General features: G+C 41.3%; 1 protein-coding gene across 1 annotated transcript in view; it reads right to left on the minus strand.

Annotated features, from left to right (window-relative positions):
• LOC134355484 (lysine-specific demethylase 9-like) overlaps nucleotides 1-19,924 on the minus strand; it is a 75,641-nt gene that overhangs the window by 7,350 nt on the left and 48,367 nt on the right. Inside the window, exons 3-6 of the mRNA XM_063065438.1 lie at nucleotides 15,605-15,742; nucleotides 7,357-7,499; nucleotides 7,101-7,268; nucleotides 2,729-2,837 (exon numbers count right to left, since the gene is read on the minus strand). Of these exons, the coding sequence (XP_062921508.1) occupies nucleotides 2,729-2,837; nucleotides 7,101-7,268; nucleotides 7,357-7,499; nucleotides 15,605-15,742 (558 nt within the window). The remainder of the gene's footprint in view (nucleotides 1-2,728; nucleotides 2,838-7,100; nucleotides 7,269-7,356; nucleotides 7,500-15,604; nucleotides 15,743-19,924) is intronic.

The following is a 19,924-nucleotide window of genomic DNA, read 5'->3' on the forward strand; positions in this document are numbered from 1 at the left end:
TTAGCCTAATCAACGGACAATTTATAATGACCAATTAACCTACTAACCGGTACATCTTTTGCCCGTGGAAGGAAACTGAAGCACTGGAGGTAACTCACATGGTCATGGGGAGAACGTACAAACTATTTAAATATGACACAGGATTGAACTCTGACCTCCTGAGCTGTAATAGCGCTACAGGAACCGCTACACTAAAATTAAGTGTCATGATCTGGTTATTAAGAGTCAGCATGACTCTTGTGGTGTGGGGGGGGGGGAGTCCCCTCTTCCACATATTTGATTGAGTTATATTTTATGGAGATGAGGAAGGATGGAAGATGATGATATCGGGCAATGGATGCTGCATACACAGATTTTAGTAAAGCATTTGACAAGATCCCTTAGAGTACAGTAATCCAGAAGAGTAAGTCACATGGGATCCACAGTGAGTTGGTAAATTAGATACAAGATTGTCTTGACCATAGACAACAATGGTAATGGTGGAGAGGTGTTTCTGTGATTGGAGGTTTGTGACCAGTGGTGATCTGCAAGGATCAGTACTACTGCTAGCTGCTTGTGATATGAATATATAGATGGGCTGATAAGTTTGTAGATGACAAAAATCCAAGTTGCGGAAAAGGAGGAAGGTTGCCAAAGGAGACTGTGGGATACAGGTCAGCTGGAAACCAGGCAGAGAAATAGCAGGTGCAGTTTAATTTGGACCAAGTGTGAGATGATGTGTTCTGAGATATAAAATGCAAGAGGATACTATACGGTAAATGGCAGGATCCTTGAGAACACTGACGCACAGAGGGATCTCAGAGTGCAAATCCAGAGCGAATGTTGATCCCTTGCTTAAGGGAGGCTCTAAGAATAAGATGAGAAATTATAGGTTGGTGAGGGTAACCCTGACCAGTCATGGTAAGTTATTGGAAGGTATTCTAAGGGACTAGATATAAGTATTTGGACAGACATGCGCTGAATAGGGACAGACAACATGGTTTTGTGCATGGTAGCTCATGCTTAACCAATCTTATAGAGCTTTTCAATGACTTTACCAGGGAAGTTGATGAAGGTAAGGCAGTAAGTGTGGTCTACATGGACTTTAGTAAGGTCTTTGGAGGTTGGTCAAAAAGGTTCATTTGCTTGGTATTCAAGGTGAGGTAGTTAATTGACATTGGCTTCGTGGGAAAAGCCAGAGAGTGGTAGTAGATGATTACCTCTCTGACTGGAGGCCTGTGTGTCAAAGGGATGATGCTGCGTCCGTTGTTTGTCATCTATATCAACAATCTGGATGATAATGTAGTAAACTGGATCAGCAAATTTGTGGATGACACCAAGATTAGGCTGTGGTGGACAGCAGACAAAGTTCCAGTGGGATCTGGACCAGCTGGAAAAATGTTTTGAAAAATGGCAGATGGAATTTAATGCAGACGAGTGCGAGGTGTTGCACTTGGGGAGGACAAACTAGGGTAGGACTTAACACAGTGAATGGTAGGGCACTGAGGAGTGCAGTAGAACAAAGGATCTGGGAATACAGACCCATAATTCCTTGAAAGAGGCATCAAAGGTAGATTGGGTCATAAAGAACATTTTTGGCACTTCCGCCTTCATAAACCAAAGAACTGAACACTGGAGTTGGGCCTTCAGTTAGTCCTGACGAAGGGTCTCGGCCTGAAACGTCGACTGCGCCTCTTCCTATAGATGCTGCTTGGCCTGCTGCGTTCACCAGCAACTTTGATGTATGTTGCTTGAATTTCCAGCATCTGCAGAATTCCTGTTGTTTACTGGAGTTGGGATGTTATGTTGAAGTTGTACAAGGCAATGGTGAGGCCTAATTTGGAAAACTGTGTGCAGTTTTGGTCACATACCTTTAACAAGGATGTCAACGAGGTTGAAAGAATGCAGTGAAACTTTACAAAGATGTTGCCTGTACTTGAGGACCTGAGTTATAGGGAAAGGCTGAATAGGTTAGAAATCTATTCCCTAGAGCATAGAAGAATGAGGGGAGATTTGATCAGGGTTATACAAAAGTATGAGGGTTATAGATAGGGTATATGCAAGCAGGCTTTTTCCACCGAGGTTGGGTGAGACTAGAACTGGAGGTCATGGATTACAAGTGAAATGTTTATGGGAAACACGAGGGAAAACCTCTTCACTCGAGGTTGGTGAGAGTGTGGAATGAGCTGTCAGCGGAAGAGGTGTGTGTGTAAAGAGAAAGTTGGATAGGTACACAGATGGAGGGGGTTTGGATGGCATGGTCCAGGTGCAGGTCAATGGGACTAGGGAGATTAATAGTTCAGCACAGACTAGATGGGCCAAAGGGCCCCTTTCTGTGCTGTAGTGTTCTATGACTTCACTTCCAAAATCTCAAAATGAAGCGCTTTCTTCAAGACCAGACCACAGGTCAAATACCTTTGGGACAGTACTGCATGGAACACCTTAAACTACATCTCTAAAACCTCTGCACAAGTTCTAACAGCTTAGGGAATAATGTTTGGCTGCAAAGGTGACAAAATATTGCAAGAATGGTTCCAATTACCAGCTACATTACTTGAAACTAATACAAACATCCTGAAGTTAATCCAACCGCACAAAATTGATGGCGAGCAGAATCCTCCCATCAAATTCCGCTTCCCATATGTCACTCCTCAGCATGATACAATGAGTTAAAGCAGATAGCTAGACAGATGTGCAACTCTACATATAAACTCCCGCTGAACTCTAGAAGGGGATTTGAATGCAATACCTGTGACACAGGTGGCTCATGCAGATCCAGCTGTAATCGTTGCACAACGTCTGTGAAGTCCTCTGCATGAAAACATATCACGTCTTTGGTTATTCGAATCTTGTCACTCCTACCAAGAAGGGAACAAGAGTTTTATTAAGTGGGATTTGAAAATAATTTCAGTTTTTGTAATAATCAGATTAGAATGACTGAAGCAATTTAAAGTTTGAAATACAAAGAATGAATTTACAACATTTTATCAAACTCCATTAATACTGGAGAAATGTTTGGAAAAAAATACAGGAAAGGACAAGTAATAAAAAAAGTCTATCAATTGAGAATTCAGATACACTGAGAGAAGCTTAACATTAGACAAGTAAAATTTCAATCATCAAACAGATAATGAGCCTCTGTTAAATAGAGCACCAGGGGTTCTTGATAAATACAAAATAATAAAGGACTCACGAAGAACATAAGCAAACTCATTTCTGAATTGGCTCACCAAGGAGTCAACTTTAATCCAGTGTTAGGATTGCACAAGATACAAAGCTTTTAACTACATAGAATTGCACCTAAGGCACCGCCTTTGAATCCAAGTACGGGTACCGTGCAAAAGTCTAAGGCACATATATAGCGTTTGGGTGCTTAAGATTTCTGCATAGTACTGTAGATTATTTTTTCCATTTTCCGAATTCCACTTAATACTACTGAGCTAATACAAAAGTCTTAGGCATCTTAGCTACATTAACTGTAGATGTAAGGCATGGCTCAATAGTAATGCTGTCCTCAGTGCAAAGACCAAGTTTAGGTCTCATTTCATACTGACAGTCCCAGTACAAAAACATAGGAGCGTCAGAGCTGAAAAGTTTGTAGGAACCATGTATCCATTCTCTATCTGCTTTCTATTCTGCATTGCTTGGTCATTATGATAACTAGTCACATGAGCGGGGGTGTGGTCAAAGTGAAGCGAATAAGTTACATATTCTTGCTTATTTAGGGGAAGTTTGTAGCTTGGGAATGGCAGATGTCGTATCTATTGCTGACCGCCGAGATAACACAGAATAATGCTTAGCTTATACTTGGGTACACTCAAGTTAATCGTTTCAAGATTGTATGTTTGCTAATTGCTAATAAAGGATATATCTTTTGGAACTATCCTTGGAGCTGGGTGTGCGTCATGCAAGTATAGTAACTCCACTGTGGTTGCAGGCTAGCAGCAATTGTTTAGTTTTGGTTTTGCTGCTACAAAGCAGAAGTGTGCTTGGAAGGTGAAAGGAGTGCTGATGAAAAGACTCAAAATTGTTACGACACAGGTGACAGCCATCAGGGCCACTGTCTTTAGCTTGAGGTACAGCAATCCCACACGGTACTTTTCTCCGACTACAATCATGTTGTCATTCTATCTATTCCTCTCTGGAAACACTAAATGCAGATACTTCCAGATTCCTAAAACGAGAAATTCTGCAGAATGTGGAAATCCAAAGCAAAACACACAAAATGCTGGAGGAACTCAGGTCAGGCTGCATCAACGCAAGTGAAAGAACAGTTGATGTTTCCGGCCAAGACCCTTCTTTGGGACTGGAAAAGAAGGGGTAAGGTGGTGGGGGGGGGAGGGGAAGGAGGCTAGCCAGAAGGTGACAGGTGGAACTAGGTGGGTGGGAGAGGAGAGTGGACCAGAGGAGAAAGGGAAGGAGGGGACTCAGGGGGAGGTTACAGGCAGCTGAGAAGAGATAAGAGCCCAGAGTGGGGAATAGAAGGAGAGGAGGGATTTTAAAAAAAACTGGTTTTGCAGGGAGCAGTCAAGATTACTGTTTACTGATTGCTGGTTTTTTTCCTGCATAAAGAGGTTAAACCATGTCCCCTTGTAACCTTTGCCTAAGAATGTAAATCTATGGTTCCAGGTGCACGAATCATCCAGTTATAACAACAAACAACTTCCTTTCATTTGCCGCATTTTAACCACTCACAATCTTGCACACTTCTATCAAATATCCCAATCTGCATGGCTCCAAAAAGAAAACCACCAGCTGGTCTAAGCTTATAACTAAAATTCTTGGTTTAGGTTTTTGGCTGAAATAATTCTAGTGAATCATTTTTGTATCGTCTCTAGGAGCTCCACACTCTTTTAAAGATGGCTGAGTAGGATTCCAGCATAACGCCCATATTTCTGAACTCTACTCAAGATCAATATCTCATCTTACTAACTGCACTCTCAACATATCCTGCCACTTATAAATGTGTGCCCAAGACTGTCCCAGCACCATATTTAAAACTTCTTTAAATAGTTTATTTTGACCTATTCATTCTTTTTAGCAAAAGGCATCACTTCACACTTCTCACATGCCACTTGTCTGCCTACTCTAAGTCTTGGTACAATAAAAGAAAATACTACAAGCACATGGGTCGGGCAGCAACAGTGGAAAAAAGAATCAGTTAACATTTATTTATTTCGTGATACAGTGTGGAGTAGGTCCTTCTGGCCCTTTGAGCTACACCACTCCAGCAAACCCACAACTCTGATTAACCCTAACCTAATCACGGGACGATTTACAACGACCAATTTACCTACCTGGTATGAGGAAAGCGGAGCACATCCAATGGGGAGGACACACAGAGACTACTTACAGAGTGGTGCCAGATTTGAACTCCAAAGGCCTCGAGCTGTAATAATGTTAAGCTAACCACTACTCTACTGTGGGGCCCAAAGAATGCACAGTTCCGCTGGGGCTTGAACACAGGACCCTCCGCGTGTAAAGCAGACACGATAACTACTAGATTATGGAACCTTCTATTCAGTGTTTCTTTTTGTACAGATGCTGACTGACATTGTGTTTTTTCAGCATTTTCTGTTTTTATTTCAGATTTAAAGCACAGAACAACACTGGATATGCCATTCAGTGCATGAGTTGTGCCATTCTGATGCTAATTTATACTAAATGTCCTCCTAAGCATCATCTATATCCTTCCATTTTCATGTGTCTATTTAAAAGCCTCAAACTGCCTGATTCCACTAGCACTAGTAACCCATTCTTGCCATCTATCATTCTCTGCATAGAAAAGCCTGCTGCTCATGCTGCTTTCAACCTCCTCCCTCCAATTCTTGAAAGTATGTGCTTTGGTGTTCTACCCTGTGGAAAAAAATCTGGCTGTGTATCATATCCAGGCTTCTCAATTTTAAAGCCCCCCCCCGTATTTGACACTCTAAGGTAGGGAGTTCTCAACCTTTTTTAATGCATGGACCGATACCATTAAGCAAAGTGTTCGTTAACCCCAGGCTGGGAACCTAGATCTAGGAAGAACACCCCAAGTTTGTTCAATCTTTCCCTATATCTCATACCTTCTAATTCAGGCAGCATCCTGGCAAACCTCTTCTGCACCCTTCCCCAGTCTCCACATCCTTTCTATAATAATGCTACCAGAAATGCACTCAATGCTCAAGTGTCTAAATAAAGTTTCATATAGCTGCAGCATGACTTCCTTCATCTTTTCCTCAACACCCCTGCCAATGAAAGAAAGCATGCCATACACCTTCTTACCATCTTATCCACATGTGTAGCCCACTTTCAGTAAACAATGGACTTTGACTCCAAGATCCTTCTCTTTCTCCATGACATTAACCTTTTCCATTCACTTGACCTCCCGAAGTGCAACATCTCCCACTTGCCCGGGTTAAATTCTATCTGCCACTTCTCTGTCCATATCTGTAACTGATTAGATCTTGCTATATTCTTTGACAGTCCTTTACACTGTCCACAAGTCCTTCAATCTTGGTGTTACCTATCTACATTTTCATTCAAATTATTGATATCGATCACCAGCACTGATACCTTTGCCATCCACTCAGGCAGTGCATTCTGGGTTTCAACCAACTGCTTCCTCAAATCCCCTAGAAATTTCTTACTTTTACCTTTTAATCTCTGTCCATTGGTTTTAGATAATCCTCTTGTGGGGGAGATCTCCTATCATCTAGCCTATGTCCTGAAATTTTTTTACATTTCCATCAGGGCCCTCCCTAAGCCTTTCTGCTTCAAGGAAAACAAATCACTCTCTGTATAAATGAAATGCTCCATGTCAGACAACATACTGGTGAAATCTCTCTTCCTATAGCGTAGTGATCATCTGCAGATTGAAAAATTTTAACCCTGGATACTGGAGTTGTCAGGGACAAATGCCAGCGTCTTTAGTTGCAGAGGTTCAATGTTAGTATCTTGACGATCATGGAATTATTCCATGTAACAAAAGGATGGCTTCCTTTGAAATGAACTTATCCAAGAAATCACATGAAATGGCACCAGTGAGGGGATGATGGGAATACTTGGAGTAGGTATATTGACCCCATTCTGCATAAATCTGTAATGAAAGGCCAGACAAATGCAAATTACGACCTTCTTACCACTCTCCATACTGGACTGCCTTCAGTACACCTACAGCTGCCGTGCTCTTCCAATCAAAGCCTTGCCCCACGTGATCTGCGTGGGCTCGCGTCCTGTCCTCAAAGAGGATTTCGCGAGGTTCGCTGGCCCGAGGTAGATACTGGAGATTCTTGATTTCATTCATTGATCTGCAAAATAATAATAATAGTCAAAACCAAGCTTGCCCTGGGTTTTGGTAAAGACTGCCTGAAGCGTTACATCCCAAGGTATTCCTACCGTCGTCTCTTGAAGGGTGACTTTGGCATATCAGCAGTTGGAATCATCTGCTCGCCGGGTCTCACCCACATTATGGGCCCATCGTCACTCTGTGACCGGCAGTGCAGCTGAAGGTTGGACAGTGTCCCCCATGGCAGAGTCATCTATTTGAGATATACCCATTAAAAAATGACTGAGAACAATCTAATCTCACATGTACAAATAGTCAGATTCCTTCCAATTAGAGAACAGAAACCCATTCAACTTTTGTGTTTTGGCTAGCTTTCTCAAGCTAACCCTATTAGTTTCACTGCCATACTTTAAACTTTTCACTTAGCAATGCAAGATCTTTACATAAAAATCCATAAACAGTTACATGAATCTGGTGAACTGAAAGCACAAGTTAACCTGTAAATGCTATTTTATACTATTTTTGAGTTCCATTTTGAACGTTCTAACAAATCTGAGCCACCATTTATTAGGCAATGCATAACAACTCACTCTAAAATAAACTCCTGTTCAACTGCTAGCTACCTTTCAGCAAGAGAGTTTTGTTCTACGTTTTTACAAAGCTCATATTTAATATCCTTCCCAGGCGAGAAGTGTTAAAATCAAAGCAATGTGTATTTGATCATTACCAGAAGGTTGCTGTGAATTGTCTTCCTGACAAACAATCCATGTCAGAAAATGTTCTCCTACAATAGTTGGATGAAACTTTAAACTTTGACTCAGGAAAGGAAAAATAGTTTACTTTGCAAGTGTTAAGTTTGTCTGGCAGGACACTCCCTACATATACACAAGAGAATCTGCAGATGCCAGAAATCCAGACCAACACACAAAAATGCTGGAGAAACTCAGAAGGTAAGGCATTTCTGTGGAAACGAATAGACATCCAAGACCCTTTATCAGGACTGGAAAGGAAGGGGGAAGATGCCAGAATAAAAAAAAATGGGGTGGGGGGAAAGGAAGGAGGACTAGTTAGAAGGTGAAGCCAGGTAGGTGGGAAAGATAAAGATAAAGATCTGGAAAAGGAGGAGAGGAGAGTGGACCAAAGGAGAAAGGGAAGGAGGAGGGGCACCGGGGGAGGTGATAGGCATGTGAGAAAAAGAGGTATAAGGCCAGAGTGGGAAAGAGATGAACAGCGAAGAGGGAGAGGAAAACAAATTATCGGAAGGAGAAATCGCTTTCATGCCATCAGGTTGGAGGCTACCTAGTTGGAATATGAAGTGTTGTCCCTCCATCTCGAGAATGGCCTCATTTTGGCAAAAGAGGCGGCTATGGATTGACATGTTGAACAAGCACCTGTTAATAAATTTAGAAGTCTGATGTATGTGCATATGTTGTTTCCTATAAACACAAATTGTTCTCTTTTCAGTCTTGTGTGTTTTTGATGCCATTTATTACTATAATATGAAGTTGTAGTTACCATATCAAATGATTTTTGTACATTTTTCTATTTACGTACAAAATCCTTAAAAATGAAATCCATTTGTTATCTGGACACTGCCTGTGGTGTATAAAATTTACCTCTAACAGAGACTAAAAAAATTCCTTCTAATGGGAAATATATCCCAGTGGAGATTTTACTGGAAATGTATCCCTGTAGTGGATATTTGATTATTTATTCATTTATTTACAGACACAGCATAGAACAAGCCTTTCTGGACCAACAAACTGCACCACCCAGTAATCACCTATTTAATTGTCACAGGACAATTTACAATGCCCAATTAATGTACTAACTGGTACGTCATTGGACTATGGGAGGAAACCGGATCACTGAGGAAACTCACGCACTCACGGGAGGAACGTACAAGTTTCTCACAGATGATACTAAAATTAAACTTCGAACTCCAGCATGTCAAGCTGTAATAGCGTCATGCTAACGTCTGTGCTACCATGGCAACCTACATTTTTCACACAAGGACTGTGGCAAAGAAACTGGTGGAAGAACTCTGAGAAGACTTTCTGATGATATTCAAATCTCATTCACTACCCCCCCCCTCCCCAAAGCAGCACTAATGTGTATCTCAATTCTGTTATGGGGATGACTGGCTGTGTCCCAAGGAAAGCTATATGTAGTTTAGGATATGTATATGGATTTCAGCAAGGCATTTGATAAGGTATCCCATGCAAGGCTAATTGAGAAAATAAGGAGGCATGGGATCCAAGGGGACATTGCTTTGTGGATCCAGAACTGGCTTGCCCACAGAAGGCAAAAAGTGGTTGTAGACAGGTCATTTTCTGCATGGAGGTCGGTGACTAGTGGTGTGCCTCAGGGATCTGTTCTGGGACCATTACTCTTCGTGATTTTTATAAATGACCTGGATGAGGAAGTGGAGGGATGGGTTAAGTAAGTTTGCTGATGACACAAAGGTTGGAGCTGTTGTGGATAGTGTGGAGGGCTGTCAGAGATTACAGTGGGACATTGATAGGATGCAAAACTGGGCTGAGAAGTGGCAGATGGAGTTCAACCCAGATAAGTTATCTTAACCCAGGGTTAACATATGAGGGACGTTTGTCCGCTCTTGGACTGTGTTCCTTGGAGTTTAGAAGAATGAGGGGGAGACCTCATAGAAACATTTTGAATGTTGAAAGGCACGGACAGAGTGGATGTGGCAAAGTTGTTTCCCATAATGGGGGAGTCTAGTACGAGAGGGCATGACTTAAGGATTGAAGGGCGCCCATTCAGAACAGAAATGCGAATAATTTTTTTTAGCCAGAGGGTGGTGAATCTATGGAATTTGTTGCCACGGGCAGCAGTGGAGGCCAAGTCATTGGGTGTATTTAAGGCAGAGATTGACAGGTATCTGAGTAACCAGGGCATCAAAGGTTATGGTGAGAAGGCGGGGGAATGGGACTAAATGGGAGAATGGATCAGCTCATGATAAAATGGTGGAGCAGACTCGATGGGCCGAATGGTCAACTTCTGCTCCTTTGTCTTATGGTTTTAAGTGTGAAGTGGTTCATTTTGGTAGGTCAAATACGATGGCAGAATATACTATTAATGGTAAGACTCCTGGCAGTGTGGAGGATCAGAGGGATCTTGGGGTCCGAGTCCACAGGACGCTCAAAACAACTGTGCAGGTTGACTCTGTGGTTAAGAAGGCATACGGTATATTGGCCTTCATCAATCATGGAATTGAAATTAGGAGCCGAGGGGTAATGTTGCAGCTATATAGGACCACTTGGGAGTACTGTGCTCAGTTCTGGTCACCTCACTACAGGAAAGATGTGAAAGCCATAGAAAGGGTGCAAATGAGATTTACAAAAATGTTGCCTGGATTGGGGAGCATGCCTTATTAAAACAGGTTGAGTGAACTTGGCCTTTTCTCCTTGGAGCGACAGAGGATGAGACCTGATAGAGGTGTATAAGATGATGAGAGGCATTGATCGTGTGGATAGTCAGAGGCTTTTTCCCAGGGTTGAAATGGTTGACACAAGAGGACACAGGTTTAAGGTGCTGGGGAGTAGATACAGAGGAGATGTCAGGGGTAAGTTTTTTTCACTCAGAGAGTGGTGAGTGGAGTGGGCTGCCGGCAATGGTGGTGGAGGCGGATACGATAGTGTCTTTTAAGAGACTTTTGGATAGGTACATTGAGCTTAGAAGAATAGAAGGCTATAGATAAGCCTAGTAATTTCTAAGGTAAGGACATGTTCGGCACAACTTTGTGGGCTGAAGGACCTGTATTGTGCTGTAGGTTTTCTATGTTTCTAGTTGAGAAATATGTTACCCGTGGTAAACTCCCTCACCTAATAACTCACCCCACCTCTACATACTTATCACTGAGCGTCACTTTATGTACAGTTGCAAGAGAAAGCTTGTGATTCCTTTGCAATTCCCTGTTTTGCTGCATTAATTACTCATAAAATGTGGCCTGATCTTCATCTACATCACAATAATAGATAAACACAATCTGCCTAAACTAATGACACTTCTCCTCGTCAATACTAAGCACACCATTTAAATAATTGCAGTCTAGGTTGAAAAAAGTATGTGAACCTCTGGGATAATGCCTTCCACAAAAGCTATTTGGAGTCATGTGTTCCAATCAGTAAGGTGAGATTGGAGGTGTGGGTTGTAGAAGTGCTCTGTCCTATAAAAAACACATGAAGTCAGGTTACTGACAGAGCCTGTTCTTCTCAAGAAAGATCTGTTTACGTGCATCATGCCTCAATCAAAACAACTTTTAGAGGATCTTAGAAGAATTGCAGAAATGCATGAAGCTGGAAAAGTCGACAAAAGCATTTCTAAAAACCAAAGTATTCATCAGTCCACAGCAAGAGATATTGTCTAGAAATGGAGGAAATTCTGTACTGTTGCTACTCTCTCTTTGAATGGGCATCCTGCAAAGATCACATCAACAATAACAACATGCAATGCTGAACGAAGTGAAAAAAAACCCAAGGGTAACAGCAAGACTCCTGCAGAAATTTCTAAAACTTGCTAAAGTCTCTGTTCATGTGTCCACTAGAAAAAAAAACACTGAACAAGAATGGTACTCATGGAAGGACACCACAGAGGAAACCACTGCTCTCTAAAATAAAACATTGCTACATGTCTCAAGTTTGCAAAAGACCACCTGGATATTCCACAATGCTCCTAGGACAACATTCTGAGAAAAGATAAGACAAAAGTTGAACTTCCTCGCAGAAATGCACACTGATATGCTCGGAGAGGAAAGGGCAGTGCACAGCAACACCAAAACCTCATCTCAACTGTGAAGCACGGTGGAAGGAGCATCATGGTATTGGGCTGCTTTGCTGCCTCAGAACTCGGAGAACTTGCAATTATTGAGGAACAATAAATTCAAAATTGTATCAAGACATTTTACAGGAGAATGTCAGGGTAGTGGTCCACCATCTGAAGTTGGATGATGCAACAAGACAATGAACTAAAATACAAAGAGTAAATCAACAACAGATGGATTAAAAAGAAGAAAATTTGTGTCTTGGAATGGCCAAGTCAGACTCCAGACATTATGCCGGCCAGTTTAGTGAACAGAGCGGCGGACACTCCTGCCGAAATCTGAAGGAAAACACAGAGGATGCAAAGGGGGATCACAAAGGTGAGGAAAGAGGACCGGGTCGAGACAATAGAGACTTATGGAGAAGAGCAGTTCAGTGGGTAATAAAATGGACTAGTTGACGGCGCTAGCCGGGAGTCAGAGAACATTTCGGGAGAGCAGTGTTATGTGTTTTACTGAAACGTGGCTGCACGAGGACATACCCAACCAAAACTTTCCCATGGAGGGCTTCCAGACCGTTTGGGCTGACCGGAAGTGCACTGAGAGCGGTAAGTGTAGAGGAGTTAGGGGCTTGCTGTTCTGGTTAACAACGGATGGCGATCCTAATCATATTATGATCGAGGAACGTGTTTGTAGCCCGGATATTGAACTTTTTGCTGTTGGACTCTGGCTATATTCCACCGAGATACAACACTGGGCGTTCCCGCCTGTGGACAGTGAACTTTGCAGCTCCTTGCGTGGAAGGTCAGACACCCTGAGCCAATAGGCTGGTCCTGGACTTATTTCCATCTGGCATAGTTTGCATATTGTTGTTTGATTGTTTGTGGGTTTTGTATTGTCATATTTATGCTCTATTCTTGGTTGGTGCAGCTGTAACAAAACCCAATTTCCCTCAGGATCAATAAAGTATGTCTATCTATCTATCTATTTAACCCAATCGAGTTGCTGTGGCATGACCTGAAGAGGGTTGTTCATGTAAGGTATCCCTGAAATATTGATGAACTGAAACACTTTTGTACGGAGGAATGGTCTAAAATTCGTCCCTGCTGTTGGGCAAATCTGATCAGCAGCTATAGGAAATGTTTGGAGGCTATTGCTGCTAAAGGTTATACCAGTTACTAAATACAAGGATTCACATACTTTTACCAGCCTAGACTGTGAATGATTAAACAATGAGTTCAATAAAGATATGAAAGGTACACAAACAATTATGTTTAGCCAGATTGTGTTTGTCTATTATTGTGGCTTCGATGAAGATCAGAGCACATTTTATGAGTAATTAATGCAGAAAACCAGGTAATTGCAAAGGATTCACAAATTTTTTGGTGCAACTGTATATAAAGTCAGACTATATAACAGTTCCTTGTACATTGTGCTTTATAAAACTATTGCTTTTATATTTATTTTGTTTTTTTTATTGTGTTCTTACATTTATTGTGTTTTTTATGCTGCATTGGATCTGGAGTAAATCATTTCGCTCCTTTATACTCGTGTTCTGAAGAATGACAATACAGAATCTTGAATCTATTGCACTTTGTGACTGCCTTGTTTTACACATTATCACAGTGAGACACTGAAAAACGCATTTCGTTTGATATAATTCACCTTTCACTGTTATAATACGGTGAAAGGCTCCATATAAATACAAAGTCTTTATCAGTGGGTCACAGCTTCAGTTAAATGGATAGTCCCTTTTAATCAATGCTAGATGACGTGGTCCTTGAACTCTACTACTCAACAGATTATCACTAAATAGACATGGCCTTTCAGTCAGGCTGAATAATGCATGATGGCCAAAACATTATTAATGGTCATTAAAACAGCAAATACTAAGTTGGCAGAGTCTTGGAACAGATGTTTTCATGTCATATTCTCAGACCATTATATTCCCTCCTGCAAACTGAGGCAAACTTTACTGCCAACATGAGACAGCATGTCTATAAGTACAGAAAACATAGCCTCAGGATCTCTGGTGAGGTGATGGCTCATGTGAATGGAATGGTCTCACAGGGGCCAACCAAAGGTGCTTTTTACTTTGTAAGATCTGCTTTTTATGGTCCAATGACAATTCTCCTCCAAGAACATTGGGTACTGCAGGGCTATTCCATCAGTGAGGTGCTCGTTGATCGGAGTAGCTAGACTGGTGTCAGTGGCAGAGTCAGCTGACGTGTCAATGGGGTCAGCCCGGATGTCAGAAGAACTGGTCTGGGTTCAGAGCAGCTGACCTGGCTGCAGACCTTGTTGATGCCTGCTACTCAAAAGCATCAGAGTTGGTGCAGTATAACCGTGGGAGATTGTCTCCGACATTTTACTTGTGATCGCAAGACTTTGTTGGACAGTGATAACGTAAGTTGCCGCAGGCCTGTTACCCTTGTCTGGTGAAGGACAGTCAGCATGGGAGTTGTGTTGCCTTAGTTGTAGCGAGAACTAGGCCTCAAGCCTTGGGCTTGCCTGCTGTTGCAGACCAGGTGAGAGACATGGAAGCGCTACAGCATGGTTCAGTGCAGCTGGAATCTGGCCTTGCCTGTCGGTGCTGCCCTCCTTTATTCGGGAGGTGGAATGACAGGCTGGATTGCATGCATCTGTACGCTGCCGGGAGGCTATCATCAATTGCTGGACATTGTTGCTGAGGGTCTAGGACTATGTATGTTTTTTTCAGTGAATATGCTTCTTTGTTCTATATTTTGATTTATGTTACTTGCTATTTTGAATGTTTTGCAACTTAGCCACAGAGGAACGCTCTCATTCAGCTGTGTCTATAAATGGTTTGAATGACAATTAAACTTGATTTGATTTGATCTGAAATTAAACTATGCTTTGAAAATACAGTCACGGTTGAAGACCTAACTGATGGTGGGAGCTCCTGCAACATTTTGTCTGTGTTACTCTGGATTTCCAGTATCTGCAGAATCTCTTGTGTTCATGATTTGCTGAAGTGTCATTGAGGTTTAAATCTTCCCTTTGACACAAGGTCAGTGAGACCCTTGGTCACTGGTCACTGCTCCCTGCTCCCCCTCTGATCTCTGCTGCTCTCCAACTCTTCCAACTTGCACTCCTTCCCAATACCCCCGCCCCCCACCTTCTTATTCTGGCTTCTTCTCCTTTCCTTTCCCGTTGTGAAGATAGGTCTTGGCCTGAAACATTGACTGCTTACTCCTTTCCATAGATCCTGCCTGAACGGCTGAGTTTCTCCAGCATTTTGTAGTTGTTACAACAACATGATAAAGACCAGATATCTGTTTCAATGACCTTTATCAGGATTGCTGAAGACAACCCTGTTACAACGGAGGCAGTGGGATCTATTATGACCACAATAAAAAGCAAATTTCCTCTGAAAGGCAGCAACTCAGAGTGGTAATGTCACCTTAGACAATGGCCTCATGTTTCTGAAAAGGGACATGAATTGATAATTTTCTGACACAGAGTTAAGTATTATGTCAGAAGAGTATACAATTCTACAGCATAATAAGAGTACTATATATATCCATTATTTCCAATTAATCCCTAGTCTGTGAACTTACTTTCAAAAATGGAGATTCTTCCAACATATCAAGAAACTCTGGGAAGTAATCTCCAACCTCTTCATCCACTGCTCCCACCAAGCTGATCTGTCTCATTGGGCCCGCTCTGTATGTGCCACAACAGTAAGTCCGTGAAACCTGTTTGGTAGACAGAAAGAAGTTCAGTTAGCAGTTCATTGGAATAAAGTGCAATTACTCACAGATGAAAGCTACTCAGTAAAATATTCAATTTATTCAATATTCAATCTGGATAGGAATTTCTCCCTTCACACATTTAATTCAGTCACTTTGTACAAATGGTTAATTTGTCCATTGTGCCTGTGTCAGCTTTCTAAACCCTTCCCCATTAGTTCCACACTCTCCTTTTTCCCATAGCTTTGCAGATTTTTCCTTTTTGAGTATATGACCAATAGCTCTGGAAGTTAATTTTTAAAACCTGTTTCCATCACTCTTTTTGGCAAATTTCTCTGTACAGTATTAAAAAGACCTGCAATGCTTGTTTTGGGTGGCATGGTAACATCGTGGTTAAAATAATGCTATCACAGTGCCAGCAATTAGCAACTGGGGTTCAATTCCTGTCACTGTCTATAAGGCATCTGTACATTCTCCCCATGACCCTGTGAATTCCTTCCTGTTTCCTCCCACATCCTAAAGAGGTATGGGTTAATAAATTGTGGGCATGCTGAAAGAGCAGCATACTCGGATTGGGTTGGTCGTTGTCACAAATGAAGCATTTCACTGGATGTTTCAATGTACATGTGAGAAATAAAGCTAATCTTTGTAACCAGGCGCATTATATAAAGCATAAAAGTACAAAAGCAATGGAAGCCAAAGTGATGGTTGCTAAGGAGGCATTAAATTCATCCCCTCAAGTTGTTTCTGTCTTGATAGGGAATTGTGTTTGCCAACTCAAAAAGCTTTCTTCAGTGCAGTGTTGGATTATAATCTATACAGTGCAAAAGCAACAAACTAATCATGTGCAGTTTTACACTTTACTAATATACCTGCAACAGCATCTGTTTTGTAAAATAAAGTTTAATTTTTCATCAACTTAACTTTTGCCTCAGCCTAGCTTGATAATAAATCAGGGAAACACACAATCTCATACACCCTCTTTCAGTTACCTTAAACTTGAAATGAAATTAAACTGAAGCAGATTAATCCCATTTAAATGACTGGCTGCTCACCAAAAACAGAATTTAGATGCACTTTACTCAATTCACTTGGAGGATCCAGGCATCAATGGTGAGACCAGTATTTATGGACCATTTTTAATCGCCTGTTGACTTGATCGGTCATTCTAAAGGACAATGTTCTTCTCGCAAGACTGTTAGTGAACCCAATGGATTTTTTAATGATCCACTGTGTCATTACATAATCATCATTAATTAACTTGTTATTTCAGAATTATTTAATTAACTATATTTAAATTGTGGTTGTGAAGTTTGAACTGATTCCTGGACACCAAAGTCCAAGCTTCTGTATAACTATACTGCAGCATCGCAGGTTGTTAACCATAACAGCTGGTGACTATGGTAAATAGAATTATGATCTATGCCTATTTTGCTGCCACAATTCTGACTTAAAAATCAGGTCCCAACCTCGTGCTTGAACAATGCAGGGATTATCCTCCAGATCTGCAAAAGTAATTTCCTCGTAGTGACTCCCAGATGAGGCAGCAGCAACTCTCACCCATAAAATTGACTGGACCATGTCCCTAACCTTGTTTTGAATGCCATGTATTTCATTTTATCATTTTGAAAAGGTGGTCACCCTAATGGTCAAGTACTATTTTGAAGAACATTAATTCTATAGCAAGAACTGTTGACTAGTGATGTTTTATAGTACACAGTACAAGGCAGGAGAGTTTAAAGGACTGCCTGAACTCTGCAGCTGCAACCACAAAAGCAACTATCTGAGGCTGCAAGGCCAGAGATTAATATAGGTCGACCTTCACTAATCTGACTACCAGTAATCCGGTTTCTTCGATAGACCGGCACTGATTATGCTTAATGTGATCCTTCTGTAATTCAGCATTATCACTAATCCGGCACTCCTCAGGTCCCAATGGTGCCGGATTAGTGAAGGTCAACCTGTATTAAATATAGTTAATATCTCATACAAGGTCCTCGATTAGATAGTTAATGCAATTTCTTCCAGCGACATTTCCTGCAGAGTATAATTTGGACCAACCCAACTCTCCACTTTGGGTTAAATGAATAACATCTCTCAAGGCACACACAGAGAAACAACAAAAGGCCCTTTGTCCCATCTAGTCCATGCCAGCCTGATCTTCTGCCTCGTCCCATCTACTTGCACTCAGACCATATCCCTCCAAACACCTCCCATCCATGTACCTATCCAAGCTTCTCTTAAATGTCACAATTAAACTTGCATCTACCAGTTGCACTGGCAGCTCATTCCTCACTCACGTCACCCTTTGAATGAAGTTTCCCTTTTGATTCCCCTTAAATATTTGACCTTTCACCCTAAACCAATGACCTCTTGTTTTAGTCTCACCCAACCTGAGGGGGGAAAAAAAGCTTGCATGCATTCAGCTCATCTTAACCCCTCAATTTTGTCGACCTCTGCAAAATCTCCTTCTCATTTTCCTGTGTTCTTAAGAAGTCAGTTTTCTTCAAGGTTATGGACTGCAAGGTTCATGTGGGAAAGTGGAGCTGAGGTTGAGGACAACAAATACATGTGGATGGTGGGGCCTTTTATTTTATTCATTCACTGGATGGAGACATTGCTGGGCACATCAGCATTTTCTGTCCCTAATGGTCCTTCAACTGAAGTGGTAGATCACATTTTGTGGGTCTAGAGTCATGTTTAGGCCAGACTCGTTAAGAAATGCATAGTTCCTTCCCAGAAGGATATCAGTGAAATTAGTAAGTTTTTAATGACAATCCTGTGGTTTCCTACCACTGTTTCTAATTCTTATGATGTGATCACAGAAACAGCTGCGCTATACCCACAAACATTTCAATCCTCTCATGTTGCTCAGCCATAAAGTTCCTTTAGAACTGCCAGAGATTACCAGCCTGTGTTATTCATCAACATGATTACTGAAAGCCTCAGCTTGCAAACAATTTTTTAACATTTTTTTAATATACAAAAATATAGAGAAAGGTGTTTTCATCACCTGGCAAATCAGGATATGAAGGAAAAAAATTTCCATTGACCCTCCATAGATTGTTACAAATAAAAAAGACTCTTCCTGGAATCAAATTATATGTTAGCAATCTACTTCAGCATTTCCAATTTCCTATTACCTACCTCTCTGATAACAATTCTAAAGGCAGTTGTTAATGTGCTTTCACTAGGGGGAGAGTGACGAACAAGGGGATACTGCCACAAAATAACCAGTCTATCACTTAAAACCATGGTGCATAGATTTTTTTCTTCCTTCAGAGGGCTTGTCGTCTGGAATTGACTACCTATATGTGAAAAATTAAGGAACTGAATTTATGGGGAACTGGCACAGAGGAGGAGTTGAGGCCATTGATCAGTCATAATCATACCGAATGGCAGGGTAGCTTGAGGGGGGCCGATGGCATGTTCAAGTTCAGCCTCAGCCAGAGGACAAATAGGCCAGAGGAAGTAATTAGTTCTGTTGTGTTCCATTTTCTCCACAAGGTGGTGCTGTAGTCACATGCAGATTATTTGTGAACGTAATCTATTAAACAGTTTTAACAAAAAAGTTCAACAGAATTTCTAATTTAATCCTGAAACACCAGTTTAAATGTCCTCAAAGAACATTAACATTTCTGATTGCTTCACTGTAAACCAGTAGCCCCCATCACAGATCTTCACTGCTTGACCCATATTTTGACACACTAATTTGTTTGATAATACTCCAGCAAGGCATCGTGGGATGCTTTTACACCATGTTAAACCCACTATGAAAAATAGCAACTGAATAGCATAAACCCAAGATAGGAAGAGAACTAAAATAGAATAGGGTGTGTATTATTAAAGAGCAGGGAGGGGGAAATGCTGGCAAATGGGACTACCTTGGACAATAAATCAGAGAGAGCACAATGGATAAAATGGCTTCCATTTTGCTGCTTGTTCTGCTCTCACAACAGAAACTCAAGAATAATCTATACTTATGTCTGAACTCCATGCTGCACTTCCATTGCAATATTTGAAATAAAATAAATCAAGATAAAACTCCAATATAATGTGTTCAATTCTGGTCATCACATTTTAGGAAGCTTTAGAGAGTGCAGAGGAGATTTACTCAGGTGCTGCCTGGATTAGGGAGTATATCTAATGAGGAAAAGTTGAGCAAGTTAGAGCTTTTTTCTTTGGAGC

This window comes from Mobula hypostoma, chromosome 13 (genome assembly GCF_963921235.1).
Source record: "Mobula hypostoma chromosome 13, sMobHyp1.1, whole genome shotgun sequence".
Classification (NCBI taxonomy): domain Eukaryota; kingdom Metazoa; phylum Chordata; class Chondrichthyes; order Myliobatiformes; family Myliobatidae; genus Mobula; species Mobula hypostoma.